At 38.5% G+C, this 22,542-nt stretch overlaps 1 protein-coding gene across 5 annotated transcripts in view; it reads right to left on the bottom strand.

Annotated features, from left to right (window-relative positions):
- The window catches only part of LOC148641539 (uncharacterized), a 56,765-nt gene extending 37,187 nt beyond the window's left edge, over positions 1–19,578 (bottom strand). Inside the window, exons 1-13 of one of the 5 annotated variants that reach the window (XR_015929842.1) lie at positions 19,365–19,578; positions 15,436–15,547; positions 13,712–13,805; positions 11,907–11,961; positions 7,761–7,901; positions 7,306–7,466; positions 6,872–6,970; positions 5,408–5,553; positions 5,071–5,242; positions 4,157–4,269; positions 3,959–4,046; positions 3,179–3,304; positions 150–3,042 (exon numbers count right to left, since the gene is read on the bottom strand). Coding sequence is in view for 3 of the 5 variants with exons in the window: in XM_088618378.1 (XP_088474504.1) it covers positions 3,248–3,304; positions 3,959–4,046; positions 4,157–4,269; positions 5,071–5,242; positions 5,408–5,553; positions 6,872–6,970; positions 7,306–7,466; positions 7,761–7,901; positions 11,907–11,961; positions 13,712–13,805; positions 15,436–15,547; positions 19,365–19,488 (1,362 nt within the window). In the remaining 2 variants the exon portion in view is untranslated. Of the gene's footprint in view, positions 1–149; positions 3,305–3,958; positions 4,047–4,156; positions 4,270–5,070; positions 5,243–5,407; positions 5,554–6,871; positions 6,971–7,305; positions 7,467–7,760; positions 7,918–11,906; positions 11,962–13,711; positions 13,806–14,781; positions 14,869–15,435; positions 15,548–19,364 lie in introns of those variants that run through there. The other 4 variants (XM_088618379.1, XR_015929841.1, XM_088618378.1 and 1 more) reach the window with 4 other exon arrangements.
- Between the last annotated feature and the right edge of the window lie 2,964 nt (positions 19,579–22,542).

Here is a 22,542-nt window from a genome sequence, read left to right as displayed (position 1 = left end):
GATTTCAATTGCACCTCACTGTTCCTCCATGATGCTGTGGGAATTCACCTGAATAATAAAGAAAATGACTGCTGTTCAAGGTTTAAAACATGTTTTGCAAAACCCAAGTGTGCTTTTAAATAGAACAAAGTGCATAGAGAGCCAAAGGATACAAATTTAAGTTTAATAACCTGATATTTGAGAATACAAGTAAAACTAGGCAAAAGGTTTCCTTTTAAATTCTGGAAAAGAAAGGGCCAATGTGAAATGATAGAAGCAAAGTGCAATTAGATTGGAAAGACAAAGGCAACAATGGTACAAGTAAATGTTGTAACACAGCATTCCAATATTAGCAACTGCGAGAAAGACAGCCTAGATCTGTGAAAATGCCAAAGATTTCAAAAGATTTATTATAAAAGTCTGAAAAATGTATACAAACATATATAACCATAGAAAGTTACATTTGCTTTTATAACTTTAAACAAAAAAGCAAACTATCCTATAACCAACCACTTCATCAATGACTGGTCTTCTTATCACTAGGCAGATCTTTAATGTTCAGGCAACAATCATTTAAATCAGAATTTATATAAGTAATTTAAAATAAAGTTAAACAAATAAATACATTATTCAAATAGTTCCCATCTAGCAGACATAACGTTTGAGAACAAAACAGCAAAACCCCTTGAGATAGTTAATGGTAAGTTTCAAGACAATTTCAGGTTCATGGACATACTGCATTAAAAGTTGTTTGCTGTGACTCATGTGGCTCTTGGACACTTGAACACTATTGTAAACATAGTAAGTGTACACCATTAAAGGCTTTAGATTGACAAAAAACTGAAACAGGGAATATATCACACAGCCATGAAAGAGGTAATTCTTTAAAAAGGCCAAGTCAAAATACTCCCATGTTGGTTACTCCGGACACATTATTACCGCACACTTCATGGAAAACCGACATTGTGAGAAAAAAAAAACTTTTCTTCTGCAAGTCCTAGCCGTCATGAGCAACGCTTCAGTTGGAAAAAGTCAAACCAATGCACTGACTCTTGGGAAAAAATAAAATGACAGGAGGGTTCTTAAACAGTGTCTGGTAACACTGAGACATTTATATCCTTTGAACTCTTAAGGGATGTAAATGTCTTTTTTTTGTGATAAAAATGTGTCCATTCAAGTGACCATCATGATAATCAATACTTATTCCTAGAAAGGATTATGGCAAAATTTGTGGGTTTTTTTACTAGTAGTTTATTCATACAAAAGCCGATTTGAAGATGGCAACTGAGATAGTAGGACACATAACAGACTGGTCCAAACTGGAGGATGAGCAACACAGAGTGTCTGAGTTTACTGTAAGTAAGTCCCGCTGTAATGGAAAACCTGTTTAATTAAATAAAGACTTGTAAAATCCTGTATAAAACCCTGAATTGAATTAGATATTTTTGCATGAGAAAAAATAAATGTTTGTCTGCACTGTGGAAAAAAGTACTGGCCACTGAGAAACAATGTTGCGCTGTTTTCCTATACAGTAGCTGCAGTCTTGATTCCTTCTGATGAAAATAAAGAACTAGATCAAAATAATACACAGTTATACAAATTCTAGAAAGATTTATATAGACTTGTCTGGATGACAGAGAAGGTAGAGCTAAACACCGGAAGTCTCCATAGCCACGTTGTTTCCTTTCTTCTCGTTTCAGCAGGGAATAAACCTTTACTTGTTCCTTTGCAGCCTACGCATGCTGACGCAGCTCCCTACTGGAACTACCTAAACACCGTAGATCTAATTAGTGGTCAGGACTGGATCTATGCAAAAGCTCTTGCAAGCTTTCCCTACATTTAAAATCAAAACCACACAAAAGGCATTACAAAGAAAAAAAGCTGCTCAGTTAAAAGGCAGGATCTCAGGGTATCAATGACTCTCTTTATGAACCTCAGGTTTCATGCTTTAGGTTAGTATACTTTCACAACATAGCAGGAAACATCAAAATATACACTCCAACTAAATCAAAGATTATAGCTATTCAATAAATCACAGTCAACATAAATGCTACATCACATGAAAGTTTCACAAAGGTCATTTTAAGAATGCCCAGAAGCACATCTTGCTCGTCTCCAAACTGTAGCGCAATGAGGAGAGATGAGAGAAATGAGGTACAGTGCAATCCTTCAAACTGGCTGATGCATTCAAGAGTAAACTGAAAAAAGACCACAGACTGTCTTGAATTAATTAAATCCATTAATTCATTTTGAGTTTGCAATGCTTGCTTTCATTTTTGTTTTAAAAAAACCTGAAACTCCTTTCTTTTTCTTTAGTAGTCAGGTTTCTAGTTTCTAGTAGTCTCATTTTGTTCATCATCTCCTGAACAGTTTTTTATTATCATATTACTGTTTCTCTCATTCAGTTTCACATGCTTATTGTTAGTTTGGAAGTCACACCTCGTGAGAAACTATGCCAAGTCTTTACTAATAATTGTTGACTTCCATCCATCCATAAGGCACTTCGGTATCTCACTATTTTTACTGAGAACATATACCTATAACAAATAGGTACCCTGTATATTATTAATTCATGTTTTTCTGTTTGTTCTTTGGAATGAATAGTGTTATTTGCAAAGCAGGGAAATTCCAAAGCTTATTTTAACAAAACAATGTGTGTGTTGTCCATTAAACAGCAGCCCAGCCTAGAGTAGGTGTATTAAGATTTCCACATTGAGGAAATTCCAGGAATAATCACAACTTCCAGGCAGCTGTCCACTGTAGCCTCAAGACTTGGCATCCTGTGGATTCAGTGTCTTTTTATATAGAAGTAAATTGAATCTCTATTAGGGCGGTGTGGTGGCTCCAAGGCTAAGGATCTGCGCCTGTGGCTGGAAGGTTGCTGGTTCGTATCCCACAGCCGGCAGAGGAATCCTACTCCGTTGGGCCCCTGAGCAAGGCCCTTAACCCCAACTGCTCCAGGACCGCTGTAGAAATGGCTGACCCTGCGCTCTGACCCCAAGCTTCTCTCCCTGTCTGTGCGTCTCAAGGAGAGCAAGCTGGGGTATGCGAAAAGACAAATTCCTAATAGAAGAAATGTGGCCAATAAAGTGATCTTATCTCTTATATAGCTTACATTATTTAACAATTTAAACGCAAGATAAAAAAAAATCTATATCATACTAAAATGCTACATTTGATTTCACATAAAAATAATTACTTGCTTGTTCATCTGTAGAGCTCAAGTGCTTTTTGATCATCCTCTTCAGGAGTTGGCTGAGGTGCATGTCTAGCCCAGGTCATAATCTGCAGCACACTGACGCAGATACTCGCCATAAAGCTGCTTCTGTTTTAAAAAAAAAATGAGAGCAGTGAAAACCAGCAGTGGGGAAGATTAAGCATTGTTGTTTAAGCATGCAGAGTCCAAGAACAGACAATTTTGGCAAATCTGAACAAGTTGTTCAGCAATTTTAGCTTAGGTATTTGTATGAATGTGGTTATGCAGCAGCAAGCACAGACTATAAGCTTTGAGACAGAATAATTAATATGCTCTGCAGGAACATACACTTCGTTTTTCATCTGTATGGTCCAGTTATTTTTCTACACTTCATAAGTAATACATGTATGAAAACTTTTATTTTAGATCCTCAGTGTTAGAGACACTGAATATCATTGCATATTCATCTCTTGGTCATCCACAACCCTTTCGCTGTTCTCTGTTATTAGTCGATTAGCCATCTCTGCTGAGTCGATTTATCTTCATCTGAGTCTGCTGCTTGTCCACACTCACACCTCATTGGAGGGACACACTACCAGTGGACATCGAGACTGTCCAATCCCTAACCACGTACTGTACCAACACCTCCTGAAAATTCAACCCTTCAGATGATACATGTGACCTCTTGACTTTTCATTTGGCCTACGTTCAATCTTTGTACATACTGTAATACATTTTGTTAAGGCCATACAGGATCAGATGATGAATGTCAGTAAAAATTACCTTCTTCTGCTTCACGACATCCTGTAGGTAAGTACTATAGTCTAGAAGGCACCTCTTCTCTTTCTTCGTGAGGGTTCGGTTTGCCTTGCTGTGAAGGGGCAGCCACACAACAGATTACAGTACATGAGATTCTTGCTCCCAAGCAAAAACAGACCTCACTCATCAAATTGCATTATAGACAGAAAAACGTTTGCTTACCCTGCATGATATTTTGCCAAGTAAATACAAAGGTAAGAGAGGGCTCCTAATATTAATATACATAAAATCTGTCTCTCTTCTGGTATCCAGTCCCACAGAGTCAACATCAAGCCCTATTGATACAGACAGAAAAGAGCTTCTTAACAGGACATTCTCCACTCAAAAGTAATGAATTATTTAAAAACAGACAAGTATTTTTTTAAATAAACACACCATGTTAATTTTAGATTACATATTACAAATGTATCTGACTCCTGCCTCATTAAAATATTTAAAATGAAGTCAGATATTCATCTACTGAAAAAATAACACAGAGTTTTCAAACTGAAGACTTGAACTAAATGAAATGAACCTGTAGCACTGACAGTCTTCTGAATTCTCTGTATGACCCATTTCTTCTTAGCTATAAAATACTTGTTTCAGAAAACAAAAGCATATTTCTCCAAGGAATTTTCAAAATCTAACTGCATGTCCATTTTTATCTGCTGTTACAGTTCATCTCCCCCCAGACTGTTAAAGCAGAATAATACAAAAGAAAGGGAACAAAGCATTCTTAATTAATGAATGTTGTCAGTGCTTGTTAAACTGATATTACTTTATATGGGAGATAACTGATAAGCAAGGAAATTAAGTTACAGTAATAAAAACATGGCAACTCAGATATCACACTAGATGTTAGATTGTAAGCAGGGACTTAGCCATATTCTTGTTTTGGTATTAAAAGCTTTATTGGATTTTGAATTAATGACAAAGAAGGACAAGAGAGAACATGGTAAAAAGCAGAACGGAGAAAAATAAATACAATAAGAAACAACATTTTGTTCACTACTGCAGCTGGCGTTATAATGCCCAATCAAAAGCCAACAGAATTTGACATTTCCAATTCTACTGTAACCTGTTTGTGAGACACATACCGTACTTATGGAGAGAATGCTGGCCATACCCTCACCAATCACTGCCTCTATAGCCTCTCTGGCCAAAATGTTCAGCACAAAGCTGAAGATGAACAACAAAGGTAACAGAACCCCCAGTGTGCCAAACAGGAGAGAGTGAAGGCAAGCTCTTTTATTGTAGCTCTCGAGTTCTCTGGAAAGAAGAGAAAAACAATACGAAGCACAATAACCAGCATTGTTGGTGAGGTCTTTTAAACTGAAGATGGTACAAAAAATAAAATACCTAAAAGAGAGAAGGTTAAGAGAAAAAAAATGATCAGGGATACACAAACAAGATTAATTTAAAAGTCTAGCATACCTGTCTTGTACAAATTTATTGCTGATTGTGTTGGATATCAGGTCACAGTCCTTCTCCAGTTGGTCCAGGGTTTTCTGGACAGCCTGGTTAATGGTCTTCTCAATTGTTTGGCACATTCCATCAATATGGTTCGCACACCGGGTGGACTGGAACGAGTCGACAAAACCAAACAATTCAGCTGAATCCCTAGCACGGCCAGCTACATTCGTCTATTGTTATTAATTTATTTTTGGACTAAAACAAGCTTTTAGACAGCAAATGAGTAGGCTGTCCAACTGAATGGGAGCCCTAAATAATACACTGAAAAATTCTAGGGCTCAGGTTAATCTCCATTCAGTTGTTAACCTCAGGTGAAACTTCACACTGTCCGGGAAACGAGCTGACTGAATCAACATTATAATTTAATCTGACCTTATGCACCTCACTCTACCATCTACCATAGTGGTGGTGGAGGGGAGTCCCCATTACCTGTAAAGCGCTTTGAGTGGAGTGTCCAGAAAAGCGCTATATAAGTGTAAGCAATTATTAATTATTATTATTATTGAACAGATTTTTCCACATTCCAGCTGGCTCTCCTAATAAAGCCACTTCTCACCACCCCACAGACTGTAACCCTAATATATCAAGATATCACTGACTGCAGAGCTCTAAAGGAAGATGTATAGGGAACGAAAGAGAGAACAAACTGTGCTGGCCGACTGGAGTTATGTTTTGTGGAATGTACAGAGATTCAAACAAAATACAGCAAACTCTCTTGTATCTGATAATCAAGCATTTGGAAACCTCAAGCAACTGAAAAAAAAAATAGAAAATGAGCACTTAGAAAAATATTTTGAGTCCTGCAAGTATAGCAGTGTTTTGATTAGCAACAGTACAGTAATTGATCCTGTTCTCTCAACCTCAAGTCATCCTCCTCCTCCTCCTCTAGCACCCCCTGCTGGATGTGTCTCACCTCTGCCTTCACGCTCGCCATCCATTCACAACCCTGACAAGGCAAAACCTGAGTGTGCGTAAGTATAAATGTGCAAAAGTGTAGTGTTAAGGACTGTTATGTTGCTTTAACTTTCATGTCAGATGTTAAAAGTTTAAGTGAAGTGATAGTTAAGCATCCAGGATTATTTTATTATGCTGGTGACGCTTCGTCAGGGGGTGGCAAGCGCCATAATTTTTTTGTACTTTTTACCATATTTGGATTACATTACTATAATACTGTACATGACTTCATTTCAGTTTTTCTTTATAATTGTGGCATTGTCCTACTCACTTTGCTTTTGGCTAGGTGTCATTACATATCAGTTTGCTTTCATGTCATCTATCCGAAAAAGCCTTGTACCCAGAACCCCCCCCCCATTTCTCCCAAATAGGAGGTAGTTTAGTGTACATTGAACCAGGCAAACAAAAAAATCCAAATAAAGAAATACAGCCTAAGCACTCACTACACTCTCTCAGTGTGAAACGACTTACCCTCTGTGGATTGGGTATGTAGATTGTGGTCATTTCAAATCCACATTTGTTTAAACCGGGTCTCCGGCAAAGCTCCTGAACTATCTGCATCATCACTCTCTGTAAGGAAACGGAGAAGAGCAATTTCTAATCAGAGGGTATAAGATATTTCCTGTTAATACATAAGCAGAAATGGCTCAGTTTCACAGTTGTTTAGGATAATGTGTAATTCAACGCACAATGGAAGGAAAATTTCCCTGTAATGTGACTGTGCAGAACTTTCATATTCTCAGAGACACCACAGCGGAAAATTTCAAGGCAAGATAAACTGGATATACACAATTGTCACTTGTCTATTTTCATAGCCACAGCATGGCCAAAAAAAGAAAAAGAGGAAAACAAGAAAAACTAGAAGCCAATAAGGAAGCCAGCTTCACCATTCAGGATTGCCTTACCTGCCTGTCTGTCTCATGGCCAGCCTCATCAGCTTTACTGAGGTAGAATCGCAATTTATCCCCACAGCTCTCGTTGAGCTTCTCCACGATATTCAGAGTGCGCTTGCACAGGGCCTGACCCATTGGGTCAAAGAAAACGAAGATGAGGTCAGCTTGCTCCCCTATACAAAAGACAAATAATGCATCACAAAGGATATTCCATTTTCTTAAATGTTTTTTAATCTTATTTGAAATCTCTAGACAGTTCTGATTAAGTATTGTATTCTTTTTCAGAATAATGTTTTCTTTAACAATATTTTGGGCATCTTCCGATATAGTGCACATCTCAAAAGCAACAACAATGAAACTGAAAACAAGTGCTGTGCCCTGCATTTCCTAAAGTTGGAATATTGTGGCTAAATATCTTCCCAATAACTGCTTATTAAACCAACATTTTAAAGGACAGCAAGACTTACCAAACCATATCATGGCACTGTTCACATCAAAGGGGTACTTCATATCACCATCCACCAAGCCTGGAGTGTCAACAAACGTCACCAAGCTAAATTTCTTCTGCTTGGAAGTGGAGATCTCAGCAGAGAGGTAATCGGAGACACCTAGAAGATATATAAACTGCATGCATACATAAAAGTGCGGTTTGCATGTGCCACAGGTTTGACATCGGATGGTCTCCACTAAACACGGTACACATTTACCACACTTTAAGGCAACGTGTCCTGTTGTTTGTGTGTATTATGCTCATTTTTTCCCCAATGGTTGCCATAATATGAATATTCTAAGGGAACATAGCTAGGTGCTTCTTGTCCTTTTCAAACGGCACGTTTGGAATTGGAACCTGTATGCTCTAGGATTTCTATTCACCAGCATAAAAGGGCATTGTTAATTTAGCTGGTGACAGCTTCTAATTAAAAAACTGTTCAGTTCAAAACAGTTGCCTCTACAATACACCGTACAGACATCCAGCTCAGAGGAACTGTCAGTCTTTGCACCAGTTCTGTTGTCATGGTCACCCACAACAGCTCTTCAACTGGCAGCTTTACATGGACAGAAAAATAAAGCTAGCCAGTGAAGAACGACTGTGGAGTAACTCTCCATCACGTACAATCATGAGTACAACGGCTCCAATAAATAGAACAAAAAGTAAGAGTTTTGGAATGACACTGATTTCTTTAAACATTTTTTCATTTTTGTAACCCACACATGTTTAATATACTCAAACCCTTTGACTGCAGCTGTCCACAGGCATTGATATTGATTACAGGCACGCCTTTTATTGTCACAGTGAGCCCTTCTTGAAAAGACTATCAGCTGTTGAACTGCATCATCAATTTCTCTGATACAAAAGCACCCAACACATTTCTGTCACCAATCTCTGAATCAAATGAATGGTTTAATATGTCTAGATCCTCCCAGCAAGGTTACCAAACAAAATTTAATATCCGCTTCAAACTCATGCTCAGAGATTTACTGCCATTACACTTGGGTAGAGGACATTAACTCTTCTCCTGCCAGTCCAAGCACCTGGCTCATTTCAAGGGGGAACTGCAAGGCTATTTTTATGTTTTAGGGTTAGAAAGAATCAGCAGTGATGAGTGCAATTTAAATTGCAATAAAAGTAAAATATGCTCAGTGACTTGCAAAGCCTCCAATTTACATCACATAACAGACTAAATTTCCAGGTAAGCCCAGCACCATGTTCTGTGACTCAGAAAGAGGCAATAAAACTTCCAGTGACGTGACACAGCTTTATTTCATTGTAAAGAAGTAAGCTTGTGAATACATCTCTTAATCCAATAGAAACATTGCTAACAATTTCGAGACTTTTTCAAACAAATACTACTTACTTGTTAACTCTGCATGCAGATCACGTTGGAATTTCTGAAAGGTGAAATGTCTGCTACACAACCTCTACGTATTCACTTGTACAGTACATCACATTACATTAGTCATTATGGTCAGGACGAGTGAGCAGGAAGAGCTACTTCATGTTGCGGTTCGTGGGAACTGTCATTGTCACCCATGGCGAGACCAGAGGTTGGCAACAACACAGCGATTTACAGTACTATCACAAAGTTCACGATTTTGTGCTTAATTCGGATTTCTGATTTTTTTTTCTTTACTGTCAATGAATTTATTTTGTTACTGTCATTTAATTACTGGTCTGAGAAATTGGGGCGTCAGCTCCCCTTTTCTAGAAAGATATCTGGGATGGCAGTGGCTTAAAAAAATGCAAATGGTCAATGGTGGATTAAAGAAAAAGGTGTTTTTTCAGGAAAATGCCATATCAAGTTGGATCTTTTGCAGGACAGAGATAGTGACAATAAACTAAATGAAGATCTAAGCATGACACAGCCTTGAAGTTGTACTTACTAATTCAAATTGGCTCCTACTTTTACCTAAAACAATTTACATTTTCATACAATTATACAGCTGACTATTTAACTGGAACAATTCAAGTGAAGAGGTGCAGTACAACAACAGTTTCTTGCCTGGGATTTGAACCACGCATGAGTCCAGAACCCTAACTACAGTACTACTCCACATGGCTGCCTTTAAGTAAATGAGCATTAACTCACTTCCTGTCTCCTGAGTCTACCAAAGTGAAAGTCGGTCAACCCCAAATGCAAACTGCTTCAATAAAGAATTTGGACTTGACACAAAATTGTAATTCTGCTTAAGTTCTTTTTTGTTTTTTACCTGTACTTCATAGAAAGACCCTTTTGACATCCATTTTTGTCTAATCTTTTGAGAAAGATCATTCATCGGCTTTTTAGGTATTAATCTTATTCTAGGATGCTTCCATTGTTCAAATAAGATATTCAGACCTGAATTCACCCTTCAGCAAATTCATATTTGTTGGATATTTAATAACAGAATTAAAGTAATGACGTATAGACATTTTTTTTTAAAAAAAAGCAGTGTGCTGAGTCATAATCGCCTTCCTTTCAGATTCACATTCTGTTTATAAAAGCTTTTATTTGCGTCATCCTTTTGTGCTCCATTAACTCTGTATTGTCAACACCGTGAAAAAATGACATCAGATCACTACAGATAATACATGTATAATCCATGTATGAAAAACGCCACTACAAAGCAAAAAGCCTTGCATTGATAAATACTGTATATGCATACTGTATACACACATATCATCAGAAGTAAAAAAAGGCTTGACTCAAGGAGGTAGCAAGGTGACGTTTTCTTTATGCCACCTGCATAAAACTAATAAGATTAATACATATTTAAGAGTCGTTTTCTGTCAGATTTTAACTCCTTCCCAGTTTATTATCACCACCTAATACGCCAAACACTTTGTGGACCAGGTCCACATCTTTCGAACTGAGGTATCATTTCAGAGCAATGTCTATAGAGAAACTCCAGCCCTCTCCAGCATTTTTCTCAACTCCCACCTTTTATTACTTGTGTGAGTGACTCACACTCTAACATATCTGTACTGAAGGATCCCAGGCATCTTACAGACCATGAAAAAGCTTTGTCATGAGGAATAATAGTTCCCAACTTCTAGATAATCGCATAAAAAGCTCTGAGTTTTCCGGAAAAGGTACAAAACCTACTACTGTTAAACAAAGCATTTAGAATTATTTGCATCCAGTCTGATTAGAAAGAGTGCCAACAGTTCTACAGCAAAACAGGGGCAAAAACTACACCTGCTGCTATTGCTTCAGGCATTCTTAAGCATATAACAGCTTACTATAGTTGAAAAGAATCTCGAAATTCAAAACTGAAACAGTTGTAAGACAACACTGCCCATTATTTGTTTTCGGTGAGAAAAAGTAAAAGAAATAAATATTACCAGACAATGTGAGACGGATAATTCATGTTCATTAAAAGGTCTGGATTTTCAAGCTTTTACCTAGAGAATGACAAGCTGTGACTCACAGAATTGCTTTCATCGTTGGCATGAACTGTCATAGCTCAAATACAAATAAGACTGCTGCAGGTACACAGGAATGCAAATATTCATTTTGTGCACACAAAATACGAGTTATGAACAGACAGTGCTCTAGACACGATAGCTTATATGGTGTTCTTTTCCAATTCCATTTTAATTTTGTAGATTTGGACACACAGCAGAACACCTTACATCAACTGCAGATTATTATATAATGCTTTTAAACAAAAAAAGGTAACATTTACATTTTTGTATACATCCGCTAGATATTTTTAGTTATTTCCAAACCGTTTTGCATTTCCCCCAAAAATTGGGTTTGACAGAAAGATTAAGGTTTTTAATCTCTGCTGTAATTTCACTAAATCTAACCTAAGTCTCAAGATTTGTGACTTTCCTGTAAAGTAATTTGAATTTACGTCACTCATTGATCTGGCCTTTGTAGGAAATCTCCTCTTAGAACATTTGCATACTTGGCTGAGTCAGATAGGGATAATTTAATTAAGTAAAACCACTATATTAAATATTAAGACATTAGGAGCATGATTAACTCTATATTATTACCCAGTATCTAAGAAAACCGAAAATATATATATACTCTATATACTGTACATGTATAGCCAGAAGGGAAAACCTACAGCAATGGTAGAAAGACAGCTATTTCTTATGACTGGCTTCCTAAAAAACTACCTACCTTCAAACTCCAGAAGAGGTCGGAAATGAGGGTAGAGATGAAGCGTTGCATTGCCCTGGACAGAGACAGTAAAACAGGAAAAACACTGTAAAAAATGTACGTTAAGGATTTAAGAGAGTCACCAAATAGTCTACTTTCTTTTCTGTAACCTGGCAGGCATGCTTGAAATCTATGTCTGGATTTTTAGCAGTGGAGCTAAGCTGAGCCGGCCAGCTAAGCCGTCCCTGTATATAGAAGATAATCCTCTCGGTCCGGGTCCTGGGTGTAATTACATTATTCATCTTCATCTCCTTTACTCGTGCCTCAACAAACTGTCTGACTGGATCTGCTGCAGACAGCAGCCAACGCCTTACCCTTCGCTATAAAGCTCCTCTAAAATATGATGCAAGCTTAGCAACAACCACTCAGGGAGTGTGTGCCATTAGAATAGTTACAGTATATTGCTTCTATAAGCAATAAAGGTATAGTTGGCAGAAAAGAGCTCTCCAGCCTCATTCAAGGAATCTTAAGCATGACTTTTCCCTGCACTACTTTAGTTCTGTTGATTCCAGTAAATCGTTGTTTGACTGTATGTCATAAATTGATGGTATAGAGAACTCTCTCAAATGAAGTCATCCAAAACGTCATGAGTTCATGATAATTTATGACTCATAGAGGGCAAGCAGAGATAAAGACAAATGGATGATCAACATCACTGAAATAAAGGATGAATGCCAACTACTGTACAGTATGTGTAACTACCAACATTTATATTAAAAGCACTCTGTTCTCGACAACAAACTAAAATGAATAAACACAACAACACTTTTTTAACCTCTGTAATCCAATAAATTGTTTTGAATAACTCAGTATATCTGAACTTGAGGGGGGAAATTATACAAGGGATAATACAGAGGGCAGTTATATGCCATGCTTTACAGAACTGTACTCAGAAATACTGACGAGGGAAATAAGTGCTGTACATAAACCTCATGCTCAAAGCTAAACGTGGTGCAGAGAGGAGCCAGAGCACAGGGAACGGGACACTCCATCCTCCAGGAAATGTGGAATTCGGAAGAATTAGAATATATTAAGGTACAGCTCCTGAAAGATGAGCACAGCTGCCTTTTTGTACTCTTTGTGCATTATCTTATTACAGTTGTAAAATCTTCCCTCCAGAAAAGGCAGGACACGGAGCTAGCAACCAATATAGCTACCCGGTTATAGAGAGATTTGAACCCTTTAAGAGCAGCACAGTGGTGCAGTGGCTAGCATTGCAGCCTCACAGTGCTGGGGCTTGGCCAGGGGTGTATCCTGCCTTGCGGCCGTTGCTTGCTGGGATAGATTTCCGGCTCCTCCCCCACCCCGACCCCAACCCTGAACTGGATGAAGAGTGCAGAAAATGGACAGATGGACTCCTTAATTCACACATTGCTGGTTCAAGCATGGGCTCAGTGATTGTAATAGAGACCCCTTAAATGATGTGGTGGGGGTTGTCGAGCACAGCTGGGTTATTTGCCTAGAGGCAAACAGGGTCACCCCTGGAACTGAATGCTTCCCTGTGGGCTAGCAGTGCTGTCAGCAAGTTCTGCATCACTCCTTCTGAAGTAGCACTGTAGCGCTTGCAGAGTGGAGTATCCAATAGTCCTGACAGACTGGTGCTGGAATTGCAGAAGTGAACCAAGTGTATTAAACAACTGGTGTTAATGAACTGGTAAGGTATAAAAAGAAAAACAAACCAAGTTAAAAGCTGCATGAAACTAAGCCTGAACCTTCTTTAGTTCATTCTGAGATACCATACCCCACTCAAGGAAATGAAGACTTACCGTGAGCGATTCTCGTTTTCGACCGCTTGTGACCAAAGTGAAACCTTGAGTTTCAATCGCAACTCCTGTCTTCTGAATGTGCTCTTCCACATACCTGTAATTATAGCCATTTCAGCAGCTGTGATGCGAACTACAGTGCAAGTCACAATAACGAACCAGAATCTGGACCACTGCTTACAGAGCAGTTTCCTGATGCAATATACTGTACAATAATCCCTTGCATAGAAAATCTGCAATAGGAGGGAAAAAGGTCACACGCAAGATACTATTTAAGCCATGAGACTCAAAAGGAAATCAAGTCAGTGAAGCCCTGAGAAAAGAAAGCAGTTCCTTGCTAAACAAGAAATTATTGATGTATGGAATTAGACACCAATGCTACAGTGAGTCAGCATCCACAATGAAGTCCATAAGGAAAGGTCTAAATTAAGTTTCAGGACAATATCATTCAAGCTTTTATTATTTTTAGGTTGTTCTGTACTACAGCTGATAATTTTAATCGGTATATTTTTTCCCCCCAACTAGTACTGTACGCTGAGGAAGGAAACACAGGAGAATATTGAGTGATTTATAAAAGGATCACAGACAGAATACATTGTGCACATTCTTGCTCTATATAAATTAGAATTTGAAACATTTTCTTTTTTCTGAAAATCCACATACATTCTGGCATCCTTTGCTTTCCATGGATAACCAAGAAAAATCTATTTAGCTGGCCTGTGTCTGCTAAAATGGCGTTAACATCAATCTGCATGACCAAGTCATGAGAGAGATGAAGCATATCTTTCTATGGTTCAGTAAGCTAATCATATCTACAGTCTGGGGGCTAGTGAGATTCCAAACCCTCCTCAAGCCTTTGAAAAACAGCCTTTATTTAATATATGCTCTTCCAAAAGATAAAGGAAGTTAGACTTTTAATTTTAAGAATATGGAATATGGAATTCTACTAATTTGTCTTTCAAACCTTCAGATCCACTGTTAAACATAACTCTTGTTTCAGTAGTTCGGTCTGACTCTAATTAAGGTGAAGAAGAGGAATAATTTAAATATTGAGTTTTATTTATGTAACTCACTTGGCTGTAGAGAATGACAACCCATTCAAAAGGATGGGACTGTTGGACCCCCCAGATCCCTTTAGCGAGGGATCAGCCAGAGAGCTTCTGAAATGGTGAAGATGGAATGGAGAGACGAATTTTATACATAATTAAGCAAAAGTGGGAGTGATGAGGTTTGGATCACCTCCTGACCTTTTGTTAGGACTGTAATATTGTTGTTCAAATTTATATTGTTCTTTTCATTCCAAAGGAACTTTCATACAAATAGGAGCACACCCACTTCAGCCATCACTGAAGTACAGCTACACTCCACCTGGGTGATGTTTGTCAGCCATTATGAGTCAACAACAGAACAGGTGGAAGCAGAGAAAAATGCTTCTCCAATTGAAGTAGAAAATATAGAGATGCAAGACTGTGCAAGCCCAGTGTGGAATTTAGCCAGGATACTGGGCTTCTTGTCTACTCTTCCTAAAAGCGAGACAAGAACTGTAATGATCAAATAGTCTGGACTTTGGTTCAATTAGTGAAGCAAGCTTCACGATTGAGTCACTTAAAAGAAAGCTTAAGATTTAATTGTGTTTTTTGAGCATTTGTTTTAATGTTTCTATGTGGTAACAACTCTAGGGGAATGTGCTATTGATGCCTGAAACTCTAGAAAAAAGGTTTGATTACCAGTTAATAAAGGAGCTTTTCCCAGCAGAGTGGTTTCCCATAATCATCACAGTGATTTTCTTGCGGGGAGGCAGCAACCGGAGGCCAAGACTGCTTGCAATCTTTATTAGTCCTGTTAATGTTAAAAACAACAGCCATGAAACAAGTTAGAAACACAAAAGGTAACTAATTTGAACAATAACATTATATGGAATTCGTGAAATCATGGCAAGGAGTGTTGTGCAGATTCTGAAACCACTGAACAAAAACATGTAGTAGCCCCCACATTTATCCATGAGCTTGATGACCCATGACAAAGAGATGATTTAGTATGGAAATATGGGAACATATTAAATATTCATCAATACAAATAAACTTAAAACTGAACATTGTGTATTGCACTTAGTAATCGAATCCGTCTCATTCAAAGTGCACAGTCTGCAAGGTTTTCTTTGTAGGAATGAAAAAAGTGCTTTTCTGAGCTCCATTACGCAGTTTTTCTTTAACTTTTTGAGTCAGGTTGTAGCGAAATCATTATTCAACCTATTTCACTCATCGTGGTTGAAAAAATGATAATTTCACAATTTAATACATACACACCTTTCATAGAATTTGACAACCTTATAACAAAATATTCAACATGTCTACATGTAACACGGGGGCAGAGACTTGTTGGAACCCATACGTCCTATTCACTATAAATCTTTGTAGTGTGAGCACAACCGAGGCAATAAAGAGTTAAACTTCTCATAGAGGAGATGTCTGACCACTCCTCCACGTTGAATGGGATCTTCCTAGATCTGCCCTTGTCTTGTCCTGACAAATGTGCTGCTAGACTCTAGTAGGTTCAGTAGGGGGACTCCACATCAGTTCGGACTTCATAATGTTGGGTCTAACAACGTCTGATCATCATCTCACAGATGGTGGCCTCCCAACATGGTCTCCTCAGCCAAGCACAGACACCAAATGACTGAACCAGAGGCTGTGATGACCTTTCAAGGAAACTGATTTTCTAGGCTCTCATAACCATTGAGCCATTGAGGCAAGATTTATTTTTGACCAAGCCTGGGTTTCTAATTTAAAGAAGGCATCAGTTTTTGACTGAAACGTCACTGTGAACTGCTGAGTCCCCCTGTCCCTCAGTTATAACTAAGATACCAGGACCGGAGAATACAATACAGCCCAAAAGTAGGACGCTTCTGGGAATTTAAATACACACTGAGGGCCCCCACAAAAAAGTATAGCCTTTTTAAGGCTTGATCTGCAAAGTCTTTCTCCTAGGCGAGCTCAATTAAGCCCTATCTAGTCTTGGAGAAAACCCGCAAAAGGGCACTTGTCTCTTTCACTTGTAATCCTTTAACTCCAGTTTCAGAACAAGATACAAAAAAGGAAAATGGTACTGACAAATTATTTGATAAATAAAATGACCAACAAAGATCCAATAATTGTATCAGTCTCATCTTACAAAAAAGGGAAGAACATCCCAATTCTTGTGTATCATTCTACAGCCCACATTTGTAATGTTTTGGCTATTGTATGGGAACAAGTGTGTGTCACAGCTCAAAATTAAAACAAAAAATATATCTGTTTAGGTTTAACAAATTCAGTTTAACCTCATTCTTTATTCTTTTCTTAAAAAGGTAAAACATAACCTTAAGATATTTTTTCTCCCCCAAAAGAGCCTAGAACTGCTTTCAAAAGATACTCCTTCTACCAACCTGAGCCAAGTTATTCCTTCCATCTCAAAACACACTTTGCCTAATTCCTCAGGTCACAGAGTACATTTACAATCTCAACTTCCGGATAAGAGTTTCCGTCTACAAGTTTAATATCAGATTAAAATACTATACTTAGTCACACAAGTCACTCATATACAAGTTGCATTAAAAGGTTTAAGCACATTTTGTTTCCATTGAAGCGCAGGTGATCCAATGAGCTACAAATAACAAGGTAATCTACTTGGACAGCCTGCTCTTTACTTCTGCTCCTGCTTTGTCTGTTGTCTTGTAAATCCAGTCTACTCTTTGTGAGATACAAAGGATGTGCTTCCTTCTGGTCTCTGGAGAAAAAAAACTGTAGGATTAATTCAAATAATCTATGCATATTTGGAAGCTTAAATGGACAATTAAATCCATTCTACTCTTCATTCAAAACTATCTGTTAATAAAAATAAGTCATTCAAACACTTCCTAGAATATGGTGCAGAGTTACTTTGCATTGATTAGAATGTTTTTACTCTCTGACTGAATAACCTGGTTTATATGGTTAAAATATATGGCCAGCAGCCATATAACCTTGCAACTCAGAGGTGTTAGTGGGGCCAGCAGGGGACACTCACCCTGTGGTCTGTGTGGGTCCTAACGCCCCAGTATAGTGACGGGGATACTATACTGTAAAAAGGCGCCTTCCTTCAGATGAGATGTAAAACCATGATCCTGACTCTGTGGTCATTAAAAATCACAGGGTATTTGTAGAAAAGAGTAGGGGTGTTACCCCCAGTGTCCTGGCCAAACTTCCCATTGCCTCTTACCAATCATGGCCTCCTAATAATCCCCATCTATGAATTGGCTTCATTACTCTGTTCTCCTTCCCACTAGTAGCTGGTGTGTGTGGAGCGTACCGACGCACTATGGCTGCCGTCACATCATCCAGGTGGGATTGCACACTGGTGGTGGAGGGGAGTCCCCATTACCTGTAAAGTGCTTTGAGTGGAGTGTCCAGCAAAGCGCTGTATAAGTGTATAATGTTTACATAGGTCTAATCTCAGAAGTACACTGTGTGCCACAATAGACAGACTAATTTTGATATCGTGGAATATATCATTCTTAATTACTACTTACTGTACAATACTGCCCCATAATCATTACATCTTAGAATACTAAGTTGTTCTCCTGGTAACACTAATATTGTAAAAAAAGCTTCATACGATGCTAAATACACATCCACATTTCCATACAAGCATGAAGGAAAGCTTAGTGCACTGCAAATTTAAGAGAGTTGGGAAGTCTTTTTCCTTTAGGTGATCAGTATCTTCAGAGAGATACTGAATCACGTGAACGAGCCTGAATTTAGGCTTCAGAGAAACCCCTAGATCACTTAGGTCAAAGTCAACTTTCACACTGCATAAAAAATACCAGAGTCAGGGATCTCCAACATTGGTCTAGAGGTGCAGCACATTTTCAGTCACCATTAAATACAACTTGCTAAACACTGAGAACATTTGTAAAGTATTGATCAAATAAGCAAGTAATTTGTTCAATTAAGTGAGTTATTTTCACCGAGGAATGAGTCATTCAGAAGATCTGTATATTATATGACATAGTAAAATTCCTGTCAGAACAAATTTAATTTCCAGGAGCAAGAGATGTTACGTCAGATGTGCAAGAGTATTTGCAAGCCATACTTTTCGTCTAACTTTAAAACGCATGAGTAATAACTGCTCGCTAGTCCAGCGATGTCGCCCCGAAAAACACAATGTCGTAAACAGAAATAAAACATAAAGCACCACATTTTCTCAACAACAGGCTTTGCTTTAGGAGTTCATGTCTCGCGGTTTAATAAGCACACGTTGGAATTTCTCAAAACTGTAATTCTTTGTTGTGGAAAAAAAAAACAACCTCACTGAACAGCCATCAATGACCTGTTTAAGAAGTCAGGAAAACATTGCTCCTGGTGTGTTCAAAGCTAGAGACAAGGATGACAGACAGAAACAGCTATCTGTTCATCAAGGCCACGGACGACTTTTGTATACAGCTAAACGCGACTAATCCTCAGCATTTTATTGATCAGAATACTGAATCGTTTTACGTTGCATCGTGACGTTTACAGTAAAGTAATAGTACTGCACTTGTTGTCTAACAGTTCATTGCATAACCAATTTGACCGTGAGAATCGGATACTGGCAGGCTAATGTTACACCCGTTAAACAAACTAGGCTCTTTTTGTTTTACCGTTCTCGGCGTCGGTATACAGACTGTGACATTCTTTCAAAATTCGCTCGCCGGGTGAAGATGAAGCTGAATCCAGTGGATTCGCCACCGACCTAGGCTTAGGTTTAGCTCTACCGCCGAACATGATGCAAAGTAGCCCAGAACCAGAATATAGCAGAAGCAACAGCAACAGGAACTGAATACAATGTTGCACCCACCAAACCTCACCCAGTCGTGCATTTGAAAGCGATCAAACCAGAGTTGAGATGGGCTTGCAGTGCCCCCCCACGGAATGAATACAGAATGCAACTTTGTAAGTTGCAGCGCTGTAGTGCAATTCTCGCGTTTAGAGTTTCATAGAACACCAGTGTGTTTTGACGATTTAATTTTCAACCGTTCTTTATAAGTACTATTACCTTAACAGCTGGATTGGATCACATAATTTGTGAAATATGCCATGGGCTGCGGGTGTGTACCTTGTCAAGAGCTGTCGTTATATCCAGTCCAGAAGCTCACGTGACAACCTGCATCACTGCCTGAAGATCTTAATTCTGCGGCACGAAACACCTTAAATTAATTCAGCACTTTAAATGTTCAGGCCTGTTGTAAAACACAAGATAACACGTTTCCATAAACGGTCTAGTTAAGGGGGAAATCCATATTTAAATAAGAAATATACGTAAAGTATCTTCGGATTCCAGACCAAAAACTCTTAACTATGATGCGGGATCATTGAGGTTGCGGAGGTTGTCAGACGTTCAATGTCATTACTGTACCACAAGCTCATTGCCTGGGGGGCCCACAGAGATTCATTTTCTCCAACTGCGAATTTTCATTTTCCTCTCCTCCGTGCCTAGATGTTCAGCTATTACTGTAGGGTGTTGTCTGCTGCTGTTTAATTCTGGAAAGCGATCGGTTGTCTAACTGTTGCGAACTGTACCACAATAAATGAATCAATAACTGTCTTTAAAGAAAGTACTGTATTACTTTCGACGAAGATGACATCGTGCGCACCATCCCTGACTGCACGGGTTTATAGTATTTATAGTGTCCTCTAAATGTTTAAACCCCTCAAATATATTAATTGTTGATTCCAAAAGCTTTCATTGCTTAAGATTTATGTTGGACTGCATTTATAACTCATACAAGTAATTGATTCTAAATAAATAATTAAGTAAATTCAACTGTACTAAGCAGCGAGCAGAAAGAACCTATTTAGTAGGACACATGGGCTAACGTCTCGTATTCTTTTGACCCCATTATTCACGTGTCTGGTGCTCGAAGGAATTCGAACCGCGGTGCATGTGATTTTGCGGGTGATCAAGTGATTTCTTTCCACACAGATTTTACACAAGGATAAATAATGGGCATACAGAATCATTCGTTGAAAAAGAGCTTACAAAGAGCTGTTTCAGCAGATAGTGATATGCAATCCAAACCCACAGGAAAGGCAAAATGAAACTCCTGAGGTATTCTTATTCTTGTTCTTGTTCTTGTGTTCATATGCCTTCTCCAGGTGGCATATCATGTGTTCCTTGTGTGAGGTATTCTTTTCAGTACATCGAATCCATACAAGGCAGGAGTTGAACTCCACCAAGAGTGCATCTTGTCTGCACCTGTGTTCATGGTTTTCAAGGACACAATGTCATTTGTCATGTCATGCCTGTGTATGGGGGAATGTCTGGTTTGGGGGTTTACTTAACTGTTTACAGATGATGTTGCCCTTATTTCTCATTAGAATGTTTCCCTGCCAAGAGCCAAGAGGTAAGAATGAGAATCGACATCTCCAAGTCTGGAGTATTGTTTCTCTCCCAGTAAAGTGTGGGCTGTTATTTCCAAGGGAGCTAGGAGCATCTGCTCTTGGTGGAGAAGTTCAGAAACCCTGTAGCTTTGTTCTGGTATGAAGACAATTGGGGTCATGATGGCAGCTGGGATCAACTGTGTCAGTCTGTATCATTGGCCAAGAGCTGAATTCTTGTACGAAGTTGTCAGTTTGCAGGGTGATCTGTCACTGTCCTCATATATCAACTCTGGTGAGGACACAAGGTCACAGACACAAGCAGCAGAAATGAAGGCTTCTTCACAGACCTTGTGGGCTTATTCTCCATGGCAGAGCAAGGATCTTGGCTATGTGGAAGAGCCACAGTGTAGGACTGCTTGTCCTCCAGATGAAGAGGAGGATTAAGAACCTTGTTCCTCTTACTGGATAGAGAGCTCATGATCCACCCAGGATACACTGAAGGGTCTTTCTGTCAGCAGACCTGGGAATGCTTAGGATTTTCCCCAGACAGGGCTAAAGTCTGCTGCACAGTCCAAAAATGCCTGGATGTCCCTATTTGACATGTGACAGTTGAAACCCTGACCAGGGAAAAGGACAGAACATAAACAGATCAATATATCTTTTACATTTAAATTTAATTTTGATTACTACTGTATGTTTACAAACAACAATGCATACTAAACAGCAGAAAAAAAAACAAATAAGAAGTATATAACCTAAGACTGACTTTAGCATTCTTAGAGATTGAATTAGAGATGGCACACAATAAGCATAGTCATTGGTATCAGATATTGGTATATGTATCAGATTATACTTTTTCATCACTTATAAATTCAGGGTAGAAATAACAAAAAGCTATGTCTTTTAGGGACAAACATTTCACCTTTCTGCATTCTTTGGGGTCAGACGTGAAGGCATCATCAGTGGGAATTCAACAGATTTTAAGGGATTGTAAAGAACTCAAGTAATAATTAACACTTTTCCCTGAAAATAAAATTGATTGTGCAACTCGGCGATGATTAGTTGAAAAATAAACTCTAAAATTAGAGTCGCGGCAGTCACTTGACTATCCGACAATGAGTTCTTTGTGGCCGAATGTAAAAGCTTAGAAAATAAAAATTCTCTGGTGTTTGGAAAAGCTTTAAAAAGCAATTTAGATCAAAAGCACCCGTGATCACTTTAAACAGGATGTGGCAGAAAATATTTGGTTTATCAAATACGGTTCACTTGATAAATCTTATCTATAGATACATCATTTACACAAAGAAATGCGACGTTACGGACACTGAAAAGGAGTCACCGTTTCAACTAGCGACCTGGTAACGATGCACATTATACGAAAGTCCAAATGTCCCTGCACTAATCCAATTAACCCAAAAAAGTCAACACGTGCGTATTATGGATGAGTGTTAAACACGT

The sequence above is a fragment of the Lepisosteus platostomus genome, chromosome 24 (genome assembly GCF_059453375.1).
Source record: "Lepisosteus platostomus isolate fLepPlt1 chromosome 24, fLepPlt1.hap1, whole genome shotgun sequence".
Lineage (NCBI taxonomy): Eukaryota > Metazoa > Chordata > Actinopteri > Semionotiformes > Lepisosteidae > Lepisosteus > Lepisosteus platostomus.
Note: the sequence above shows the minus strand (reverse complement) of the source record. Positions and strands in the feature narration are given on the sequence as shown.